This window comes from Capricornis sumatraensis, chromosome 15 (genome assembly GCF_032405125.1).
Source record: "Capricornis sumatraensis isolate serow.1 chromosome 15, serow.2, whole genome shotgun sequence".
NCBI classification, from domain to species: domain Eukaryota; kingdom Metazoa; phylum Chordata; class Mammalia; order Artiodactyla; family Bovidae; genus Capricornis; species Capricornis sumatraensis.
In genome coordinates this window covers 69099729-69111897 of record NC_091083.1, presented here as the reverse complement: position 1 = coordinate 69111897, position 12169 = coordinate 69099729, and the positions used below count along the sequence as shown (strand labels likewise).

Below are 12169 nucleotides of genomic sequence, written 5' to 3'. Positions count from 1 at the left end.
ACTTGCAGGGCGAGGTGGAGCTGGGATTCTAATCCAGGTTATTGGTTTCCTCTGAGCCATGATACCTCGTTGCATCCTAGGGTATTCATGTCAGCAGCCTTCCTCACCCCAAGCATGGCCTTTGCTTTGCATGTTGGGTCACCCCTCCCTGCCATCATCACTCACCCTCCCAGGTGTCTCATTAAACGTGAGAGTCCATGTGAAACACTGGTGCCCAGTACGAGCTCATTGTGAAAAAGTGAAAGTGTTAGTTGCTCAGTCCTTTCCGACTCTCTCCCACCCCATGGACTGTAGCCTGCCAGGCTCCTCTGTCCATGGGATTCTTCAGGCAAGAATACTGGAGTGGGTAGTCATTCCCTTCTCCAGGGGATCTTCCTGACCCAGGCCTATGAACCTGGGTCTTCTACATTGCAGGCAGATTCTTTACCATCTGAGCCACCAGGGAAGCTCACCTGGGCTCATTAGATAAAGCCAGTGTTTTTATAATCAGACAGAGCGGGTTCAGATCCCAGCGCTTCCACTGATTACTGTGGTTGCTGTTGTTTTTATGAGTTTCCTTTCCCTGGAGTGGCAGAGGGAGGTGTCTGTTTCAATAGAATGAACTGCTAGTGACAGAATCCCCAGCAAGGTCACCACTAGGCACCACATGTAATTTCTGCCTTTATCTGAGGCCTGGAATGGGAAGAATCGGGGTCCCCAAGACAGCCGGGGTGGCTCACGCTCTGGTCCCTCTTGCAGCTGAAAGAGGACCAGCAGAGGGCGCTCCTACGGCGCGAGTTTGAGCTCCAGAGTCTGAGCCTACAGCGGAGGCTGGAGCAGAAATTCTGGAGCCAGGAGAAGAACATGTTGGTGCAGGAGTCCCAGCAGTTCAAGCACAACTTCCTCCTGCTCTTCATGAAGCTCAGGTGGTTCCTCAAGCGCTGGCGGCAGGGCAAGGTTTTGCCCAGCGAGGGGGATGACTTCCTTGAGGTATGGTTCCCCTGGGACTGGGACTGGGGTGGGAGTGGGGTGGAAGAGAGAGGAGGGGAAGGAGCACCCAGCTGGGTCAACACAGCCCTGGGACTCAGATCCAAGCCATCAGCTTGCAGCTTCCATCCCTGCATTCATTCACTCATTCAGATCAGTTTGTTGAGAGCCAGCTCTTCACTGAGTGCTGTGGCAGGTGCTGGGGATACTGTGGTGAAGACTTGGTCCCAGACTGGCCAGGAGGAAGTCTCCTTGGGGGCCAGTAGGTCTTTAACACCTCTCTGGTATTCCTTGGTTTCCCTTTTTAACAAGCCTGAGTCTTCAGCTGGCAACCGTATCTGGGTGAATTTAATGATCTAGTTCTGTTGCTTTTGCATTCTATGCAAATATGATATATTAATGTTTTTATACAGTAAAATCCACACGTCTTACGTGTGCAGCTGATGAAGTTTTATAGTATACACCCCACAGATACACAGTATAGCATCCCCCAGATTACAATGAGCACATTTCCAGTGCCCCAGAACATTCCTCAGTTCCCCAGGTGATAAGCCCATCCCAGCAGTCAGCACTGTCCTGGCTTCATAAACACCGTGGATTAATTTCACCTGTTCTAAAACTTTATAAAGACGTCTAGTCTTTTGTGTCCGGCTTTTGCTTAATAGGCATGCAGAATCCTCCCAGATCAGGGATTGAACCCATGTCTCCTGCATTGACAGGCAGATTCTTTACTACTGAGATAACAGGGAAGCCCCTAATTTATTTTTAATATTATCTTTGACAATGGTAATTGGCAGTGACCCTCCATTTTTAGTAATAATTTCAACTTTCTTTTTAATTTTAATTTTATTTAAAAAATGTTTATTTATTTGGCTGAGCTCAGTCTTAGTTGTAGCATGCAGTATCTTTAGTTGCAACATGTAGGATCTAATTCCCTGACCAGGGCTTGAACCCGGGCCCCCTGCATTGAGAGCTTGAAGTCTTAAGTCACTGGACCAACAGAGGAGTCCCTCACCTTTCTTTTTTACATTTATTTATTTAACCAGAAGGAGTAGGTTGACTTAAAAGCATCAGTGATAGTAGAGGTGGTATTTGGGTGTGGCAGGAAATAGGACTAGTGGGGTTTTGGGAATGTGTGAAGGTTGGGAAGGACTCACGTGGCCCGTTGGTCCCGCAGCCTGTGAAGGCTGCAGGTTGACCTCAGATCCTCATTCTCCTGTCACAGTCAGCCAGCACGCTCACATTACTGGGAGAAGGGGACAGGTAAGGATGTCATACCTGTCACATCCACCTGAGTTGGCACTGCTCACCTGGCCTTTTGAGTACCTCTGGTCTAGACCAGGCTTTGCCCTTCTCTCATTCAAGTTACTCATTCCACAGTCAATAGAGACTAGTGGCCACCCCAGTGTACCCCTCTCTGGGGTCCCCTAGAGTAGCCTGAATGTCCCAATAGCAGGGGATGGTGGTTAGAACTGAATCTGTAGCAAGCGTTCCCTCCCCTACCCCCAGCAGAGCTCATGATTCTTCTCACAGGCCACCCACTTACTCCTGAAGGGCCTCGAGAGAGAGTTGCTGACCAGTTTCAGTGGACATGCTCCCTGCTGCCCTTGTCCAGGAATGTCTGACCCAAAGGTGCCCCTATGAGAAGCACCTTGAAAGCCCAGCATGGCTGCCCCTTGAGCATCACTCTTTGTGACACCTGGGTACTATTATTATTTTTTTTAATCTTATCCATGTATTTACTTATTGGAATATAATTGCTTTACCATATTGTATTAGTTTCTGCTTTACAACATCATGAATCCTGTATAAGTATACATATGCCCTCTCCTTCTTGAGCCTCCCTCCCACCCCTGGGTACTACTATTTGAAACCACTGTCTGCTTCAGGAACACCCCTCCTGTTTGGAAGTCCCACACAAGCCTCTGGATGAAGCCCGGTGTGGTTTGTTTTTTTATATATTTTTTAATTTATTTTTTAAATTATAGTAAAATATATATAACATAAATTTTAACCATTTTTAAGTTTACAATTCAGTGGCATTAATTCACATTCTTGTGCAACCATCACCACCATTCAGAACTCTATCTTACAAAATTGAAACTCTTACCCATGAACTCTTTATCCCTCCCTGTGCCTGCCCCTGGCAACCACTACTCTGCTCTCTGCTTATATGAGTTTGTCAGATTCCATATATAAGTGAGATCTTGTAGTATTTGTGTTTCTGTCTCTAGCTGATTTTGCTTAGCATAATGTCTTCCAGGTTCATCCGCATTATCACAGATAGTAGGATTTCCTTCCTTTATAAGACTGAGTAATATTTCCTTGCGTCCATATGTCACATTTGCTTTGCTCTTTCATTCATAGACAGACACTTAGGTTGTCTGTCTCTGTATCTTGGCTATTGTGAATAATGCCACAGTGAACACGCAGAGATCCGAATTTCATTTCCTTTGGATATATATCCATAAGTGGGATTGCTAGGTCATATAGGAGTTCTATTTTAAAATTTTGGGGAAACCTCTACACTGTTTTTCATAGGGGAGATGTTTTGCCCCCAGAAATGTCTACAGGCCATATAGCCTGTATTTTAAATCAGTTTGTTGCAAGCAAATTCTCTATTTGGTGAAAATCTTTCTAGCCATTTCAATGTACTGGAATAACAGAGAGAAACAGAAACTTACTTTAGGAGAAAAATAAGGTATAAGCATAGAAAATGAAACGATATATATACCTATAATAAATAGAAACATACGTACTTACTGAAATAGACATAAATAAATAAAAAATAAGTGTAGGGGCTTCCGTGGTGGCTCAGAGAGTAAAGAATCTGCTTGCAATGCAGGAGACCTGAATTCAATCCTTGGGTCAGGAAGATCCCCTAGAAGGGAATGGCTAGAAATAGACATAATTAATAAGAAATAAACATAACCACCCATATTGTAAAATATATGTATATATACACACATATAAAATATGATATAAAGCCCAGTGTATAAAAATATATATACATAAATGCATAATAAAATACATATAACTATGACATATATACTATACTATATATATATACTATATATATATGACATATATACTATAACATATATAACTATATGAATAAGGGGCTTTCTCAGGTGGCTCAGTTCGTGAAGAATCCACCTGCCAACGCAGGAGATGCAAGAGACTCGGGTTCCATCCCTGGATTGGGAAGATCCTCTGGAGGAGGAAATGACAACCCACTCCAGTATTCTTGGAAACTTCATGGACAGAGGAGCCTGATGAGCTACAGTGCATGGGGTTGCAAAGAGTTGGACACAGCTGAACACACACGCATTCGGGTGCATGGGCCCAGGGCCCAGGAGTACAAATAACAAGTGATGCATATTCATACTTTGAAAGAACATATATGTCCACATACGCAGAAGTGAAACTATATGACTTCCCTGGTGGCTCAGACGGTAAAGCGCCTGTCTACAATACGGGAGACCTGGGTTCAATCCCTGGGTCGGGAAGATCCCCTGGAGAAGGAAATGGCAATCCACTCCAGTACTATTGCCTGGAAAATCCCATGGATAGAGGAGCCTGGTAGGCTACAGTCCATGGGGTCGCAAAGAGTCGGACATGACTGAGCGACTTCACTTCATGTGGATGATAACCCCTCATATATTGAGTATTTACAGTGTCCTGGGCTCTGGGTCAAATGCTCTCAGTGGATAATTGCATTAGGTATCCACACATACCCTATAATTTGGAAACAAGTACTACCCCCATTTTACTACAGATAAAGATCTTTGATTCCTTGTCCTCAGTTCTGAAATACAGAAATTCTGAGAACTGTTTTGTTGAGTCTAACTCAGATGGAAAAAAACCTGATATTCATTTGGCAGCAAAACCTTTATTTATCCCATTTCAGTAGCATTCACATGTTTGAAGGGGAAATACTGGTGTTGGTGAGCACAGGGTGTTACTCCAGACGGGGCTGTTATATAATATACAGTGTGGGTACCATATTATCTTTCCAAATCCCGATTAATTCTGAATTCCAAGCACACCTGGCCTCAAAGAATTTCAGAGAACGAATTGCGCACCTGTGTATACAGATAATAAAGTCTGCCTGTTGGACTGCCCTGGGGATCGGTGGTTAAGAATCCACCTGCCAATGCAGAGGGCATGGGATCCCTGGTCCAGGAAGATTCCACATGCCACAGGGCAGCTAAGCCTGTGCGCCACAACCACTGAAGCTCTCACACCCTAGAGCCTAGGCTCCTCAACAAGAGAAGCCGTTGCAGTGAGAAACGCAGGCACCACCACTCGAGAAGAGGCCCTGCTCACTGCAGCTAGAGAAAGCCAGCATGCAGCAGCAAAGACGCGGCACGGCCAAAATGAAATAAGCAAATAAATACATTTGTTTAAGTTTGTGTGTTTAGATACTGGTGACCAAGGATGGAACTGGGTGTTTATTCACACAGGCCCTGCTACCCGCACATACTTCCCAGTGCCTGCCCTGACCCTGGGAACTTCTTCATTTGGTTTTTAGGACACCATATTCTCTTGGTTTTCTTTCCACCTCACTGGTTGCTCCTTCTCAGTGTCCTTGGCTGGACCCTCCTTTTCTTCCTGAACTGACCCCTTAAGGTCACAGTTGCCAGGGTTTATAGCCCTCAGGCCGTATCTCTCCTTTTGACCTTTGCCTACTGCCTTGGAAAGCTTGTCCAGGCACTTGGCTTCCATGGCCTTTCCTGCACGTTGTGAATCTATCTAGAACCTACCAAATCTGCCCCAGCCGCACTGCCCAGCCCTGTCACCACCCCCATCTGAACCATCATCACTTCTTGCCTGGATCATCACTGCAGCCTCCTAACTGGTCTTCCCACTGTTGCCCTTGCACCCTTCCACCGAGCATCTTCTATTCAGAACAGGTGGGTACCCGGCTGCGTGTACTCCATGTGAGTGGTGCCCCCTGGTGCTGTGGAGCTCTGTTTCTACCCTATAAAGTATCCTAACACAGCAGCCAGAGTGATCTCACAAAATTGGAAGTCAGGTCAGTGTCACTCCTTAGCACAGCCCTCCTCTGGCTCCCACGTCACCCAGAGTAGAAGCGGAAGTCCCTACAACACCTGGTCAACCCGCCTTGGTCCCCGTACCTCTCACTTTCTTCCTGGCTCTCCTGCTCTTCCTCAGACAGACATGTTCCCACCTCATGGTCTTTGCATTTGCTGTCGTCGTTCCCTGGAATTCTCAACCTGCAGGTCTTCACATGACTTATTCTTTTACTTCCTTCAGAACTTTGCCCAAATACTACCTCCTCCCTGAGGCTTTCCTTGACCACCCAGTGGAGCACATCCTAGCTCCTTTCATGGTTCTCTTCTTCTTCATAGCACTTATTATTATGGAATATTTCATATACTTAATGACATTTCATGTATTTCACATATCTGTTTGTTTTATTGCTACTGGAATGGAGGCTCAAGGGGACCAGGGTCTGTCTTGCTCACTGACATATCCCCAGCTTTGAACAAGGACCTGGTGCATGGCAGATATTCAGTAAATATGTGTCAAATAAGGGACTTCCTTGGTGGTCCAGTGGTTAAAACTTCATGCTGTCAATACAGGGGGCACAGGTTTGATCCTGGATCAGGGAACTAAGATCCCACATGCTCTCGGACACAGCTAAAAAAAAAAAATTGTCAAATGAATGAATTAATGAACAGTAAATAGACACTCTCTTCTCCTTCTCTCCCTTCTTGAACTAGCCCTGGTCTCCTGGGGTGACTCTGGACTCCTGTCCAGAATCAATTAATAGCAACCCCCACCCCCAGGAAGGGCCCCCGTCTGTCTACCCAAACCTCTGGTTGCCCTTATCTATAGTTAAGAGGGTGCTGTGGCCCTTTTAATCCAATCAATCACTGTGCCTCCTTTGATAACAGAGCTATTTCTGAGTAGTTCTCAGGGATGTCTCATGGTCCTTGGGGCAGAAGAGATGGTTGTGGGGTAGGGGAGAGGGCCAGAAGGACCTGACTCTCTAGCTATGCTCCTGCCCCTAGGAGTAAAAGTTAAAGTTTGGGAAATCAGTGCCTAGCTGGGGTGCCTTTGGTCCATAAGTCCTCATATTTGCTTCCTGCCTGTCTATTCAGCCCCCTTTTTATCTAAGTCACTAGCCTGTATCCTCTCCCCCTGAGGGTTAGACCCTCAGGCATGATGCTCTGCCACCCCCTGATCAGTTCGTTTTTTAAAAAATAGGTAAATAGCATGAAGGAGCTGTACCTGCTAATGGAGGAAGAGGAATTGAATGCCCAGCATTCTGATAACAAGACCTGCACAGGGGACAGCTGGACCCAAAACACGGTGAATTCTCAGCCCATTTCCAGTCCTGTCCATTTGTTCCTTTGTCTGTTTAGTGATCATGTCTTGCGGCTTTTCTGACTGCAGTCCTACACAGGGGACTGGAGCTACAGAGGGTCATTGCCTGGTCACTGGCCCCAGATGCTCAGTACTGTGCGGTACATAAGTCATTCCAGGGCAGTGATAGAGGGTCAGATGATGGCTTGTGGGGCCACAGGGAAGAGAGCAGTTAATTCTGTTCAGAGTGTAGGGGATGGTATTACAGAGAAGGGGTTTTAGGTGGTAGGTTTTGAAAGATGAATAGGAGCTTGCCTAATAAAGAATGAGGAAAAGGCCATTCTGTACCAAAAGAACTGTGTTTGCAGAGGTGCGGCAAGGTATTCTGAGACTGGCTACAGCTTGGGATGTTCATAGTAGGGTTAAGGACAGCAGGCTGGAGTGAGCTGTATGAAGAAAGACCTTGTGGCCTAGGATCAGGAACTTTCAAATCGAGGCAGGGGGTAGTGGAGCAGTGGGGTCAGGCTCCCAGGGATACCCACACTAAGCTGGGTTATAGGTGGGAAACAGGTCATGTGCCCAGGAGAGAAGATTAGGCCCAAGTCAGATAGGTAGACTCCAGCGTTCAGATTGCTCATCTGGCCCCTGGTAGGTCAGAGAATGCAGTTGCTGAGCAGGGAGAAAGACCCAAGCCTAGATGCTGCAGAGCCTCAGAGAAGCCAGGGCCCAGCTCAGCTTTAGGCTGAATAATTGATGTAACTACAGAATTTTGTGTTTATGTGAAGCTGGGGCATGTGTCAGCCTTGGAGGGGGCCTGGGCTGGGCTTGTTATGCCTGTTTTATGAAGAGATGATCCAGAGCAGTCGTGGGACTTGCCTGAGGCCTGGTAGAGTCCCACACTGAACTCTGGATGAGTTCCCAGTCCAGCCTCCCCTCCTTGCCGCTCTGAAAGTTCCTGACTGAGACCTTGCCCCCATCTGCAGCCCAATGAGTACATCAAGACACTGGCCGACATGAAGGTGACGCTGAAGGAGCTATGCTGGCTGCTCCGGGATGAACGCCGTGGCCTGACTGAGCTTCAGCAACAGTTTGCCAAGGCCAAGGCCACCTGGGAAACAGAGCGGGCGGAGCTCAAGAGCCATACTGCCCTGGTGAGTGTCTCACCAGTCAGGGACATCCCTCTCCTTGTCCCTGTCTCTGCCAAGGTCTCAGCTGTCAGACTGGGAAACAGGATGGCCAAGCCATGCTCCTAGAAACATAGGAATCACTTTACTTCCTTTGTGGCCCAGAAAAGGCAAGAGTCTTGACTAGATCACACAGCAAGGATACCAGAAGCAGTGGAGGCGGCGGGTCTCTGGGCTAGGAAAGGCAGGTGAGGGGTTGGCAAAGGAGCCTTGGGGCATCACGGGCACCTTTCCCATACCACAGGCTCGCAGGTGAGGCCAGAACACTTAAATGCCTGTCTGCGCCTGACGGCATCTTCATCCTCACACCCAGACTTCTGTGGCTTGCTGTCCTTGTAAAATCCCCTTAACTCTCTGCTACTTGGCCCTGTTTTGCTCCATCCACTCAAAGTGGGGGAATCCCCTCCCTACAAGCCAAATAATCAAAGGACCCTTAACCAGGAGCCCTGGGTATTTAGTCTCTGCTGTGTGCCTGGCAGCAAGTTAGCTGCCCTCTACTGTGGTCTGAGAAGTGTGAGGGTGGGCTTCCTCCCACTCAGAGTGCTCTCACCACCCCCATACCACCTGCACTGCTCAGCTTCCTCCTCCCTGCCCCTGCTGCAGGCCGCCTTCCCAGGCGTCATGGGCCCCTTGGAGGTGGGTACACCGACTATCTTTGTTGGGCAAGTGACAAGACAGGCACAGAGGAGTTCAGTTTCTTCTCCAAGATCACCCAGCTAGTAAATGGCAGACCTGATCCTCACTCCCCAAACCTTTGCCCTCCTGGCTTCTCATGACCGTGATCCCCCCTTCTTCCCAATTCTCAAACTGCTGGCTTCCCAGTGCCACCAGTCTGTCCTCCCAACCTTCCCTGCAGATCTCACAGCTCCCTTCCCATCTGCACTTTCCACAGTGTCCACTGTTCATACTGCCCCACAACCCCAGCCATTGCAGGGGCCGCTCCCCCATGGGAATCTGACCACAGCCTGGGGTGTGGGGTGCCTCGATTCTATATGGCATCTTTACCTCCTGCTCCCCCCTCTCCCGAGCTTGGGACCAGGAAAGCCGTTACTCTTGAGTGATTCCTGCACACATTTTTTTATGTTTAGACTGTGCATATCTCCCACTAACTATAAACCCTGGTAAGTATTGATGAAATGTCATGAGAAGCATAACTAGGAACCTCTGCCATTTTGTAGCTATGTGACCTGGGGAAAGTAACCTCTCTGAACCTCTTCCCCCTTCGTAAAAATATCAAAAATGGTAGTTATCTTGCTGAGTTTTCTTGAAGATACACATAATTCCTGAAAAGCCCTTAGCACGGAGCTTGGTGTGTAGAAACTGTGCCACACAAGCTTTGATTGTGAGAAGAGACTAGTTCTAACTAAAGAGGTCAGCGACGGCTCCTCCTCCGAGGAGAGGACCCTCCTCCCTTTGCCTACCCTCTGCTGGTGCCTGGGAGGGAAGACCATGGGAGGGGACAGCAAGGGGCCTCCCAGTGCCAGCCACCCAATTTGCTCTTCCTTCCCCAGATGGAGCTGAAGGCTGGGAAGGGGGCTGGGGATCGGACGGGGCCTGACTGGAAGGCAGCCCTGCAGAGGGAGCGGGAGGAGCAGCAGCACCTCCTGGCCGAGTCCTACAGCGCGGTCATGGAGCTGACGCGGCAGCTGCAGGTCAGCGAGCACAACTGGGCCCAGGAGAAGCTGCAGCTGGTGGAGCGGCTTCAGGGTGAGAAGCAGCAGGTGGAGCAGCAGCTAAAGGAGCTGCAGAATCGCCTGAGCCAGGTGAGGCCTGCCCCAGCCCCAGCCGCCTTAAGCCACAAGCGGGGAGTTGCTGTGGGCACAGACCAGAGGGAAGACTCCTCCAGGTACTGCTGGATCCGTGTGCTCAGACACCGCGATAGGGACCAGGTCTTCCTTCCTGCTGGTCTCATAGGCTTGCTTTCCGTGTGTTTTGTTCCGAAGCAAGCTGTCCTCCAATGTGGCCTCTTTGAGTTTTGTGTTCACATCCTCACAGCTTAGCATTTGCAATGGGAAGAAAGTTTTCTTTTTCTCCACGGCTCTGATCAGCCAGGTGTGAGTCATATGTCCATATCCAGAAACTACCAAAAGCCTTGAACCAAGAGGGAAGAACCAAGGCTGGTTCCTCATGAAAATTAAAGTTCTCTGACCAAAAGAGGTAAATAGGAGAAACAGTCATTGACCGTAGCCCCACTACAGTTAACACGCGCCTCGGTTATCAAGCTCTGTTTTCCTTTGTTTATTATTTCAGTTGTATAAATCAGGACTTCATCTTTATATAAGACTCAAATACTGCAAAAGCATACTCCAACCCACTTCCTCCCTTTCTTGCTATTTAAATTTACATTCAGAGATTTTTTAATCATTAATTGAATCATAATATGCTGCTGCTGCTGCTAAGTCACGTCAGTCGTGTCCGACTCTGTGCGACCCCATAGACGGCAGCCCACCAGGCCCCCCTGTCCCTGGGATTCTCCAGGCAAGAACACTGGAGTGGGTTGCCATTTCTTTCTCCAATGCATGAAAATGAAAAGTGAAAGTGAAGTTGCTCAGTCGTGTCTGACTCAGCAACCCCATGGACTGAAGCCTACCAGGCTCCTCCATCCCTGGGATTTTCCAGGCAAGAGTACTAGAGTGGGGTGCCATTGCCTTCTCCAGGGAATCATTATATATATATATATATATATATATATATATAAAATATAATTTACATTTTCCCTCTTTCATAGAGAGCTGTTCACAACAGAGGGCAGAGTCATGCCATTCAGTTTAATTGCTGCTTAGCATACCTCGTGTGGAGACATCACTTTAATGTCATTCAGCTGCTGCTTAGCTGATATAGCTGTTCCAGGAACTGCAGCATGAATTAACATAGTAATAACAACTATTACTGTATTTGAGATAATGACACTTATAAGGATGCCTATAAATGGTTGGTTTTATGATCATTTGCCAAATCCACTTTGTTGGCTCAGAGCTGCTGTCCATTCGAAAGGTGGCTCCGAGCCCGTGATCTGGGTCATGTGGGCTGCAGAGTGGAGCCCGGGGAATGGCACTGCACAAAACAGGGCCCTGCTCCCCAGCTTTGCCTGTATGTGACCACCTTCTTTATTCTTGTTCAGCTGCAGAAAGCTGCTGACCCCTGGGTCCTAAAGCACTCAGATCTGGAGAAGCAGGACAACAGCTGGAAAGAGGTGAGAGAGGTGGCAGGCTCCTGGTTACACTGCAAAATCCCTCACTTGGGGGAAATGTGACCCGGAGGATGCTAATTCTGTCCCATAGGTCACATACCCTCACGCCCTTGGGCTCCTCAATCCTGAGGTCTCTATTTCATGATTCCAGCCTTAAGACCTGTGAAGGTCCCCTCCTTGCCAGCTCCATCCTTCCATGCCTGGGGAGAAAGGTTAGGTGTCTCTCTGTTTTAATTATGCTTTTCTCTAAAACAGGGCCTCTAAAAGAGCTTTGTGATCCTGGGCAAGTCACTCTGTCTCTTTGGGCCCCAGGTGCCTCACTGGTAAAATAAAAAGCATATTTTCTGCCTTAGCCCACCCCAGCTTGTGGAGATTAATCAGTGAAGTTTGCTTCTGAACCTCAGGGGCACTGTCCGTATAGCAACACACTGAGTAAAGCTCAACAGCCTGAGGGTGTCGTGAATTAGATTTGGTTGCAGCAAAAGCCAATTCT

General features: G+C 48.0%; 1 protein-coding gene across 1 annotated transcript in view; it reads left to right on the top strand.

Annotated features, from left to right (window-relative positions):
* Nucleotides 1-12169, top strand: part of MTCL2 (microtubule crosslinking factor 2) — a 45868-nt gene that overhangs the window by 24883 nt on the left and 8816 nt on the right. The window contains exons 7-11 of the mRNA XM_068987605.1: nucleotides 739-969; nucleotides 7204-7308; nucleotides 8286-8453; nucleotides 9998-10249; nucleotides 11608-11679. Coding sequence (XP_068843706.1) covers nucleotides 739-969; nucleotides 7204-7308; nucleotides 8286-8453; nucleotides 9998-10249; nucleotides 11608-11679 — 828 coding nt within the window. The remainder of the gene's footprint in view (nucleotides 1-738; nucleotides 970-7203; nucleotides 7309-8285; nucleotides 8454-9997; nucleotides 10250-11607; nucleotides 11680-12169) is intronic.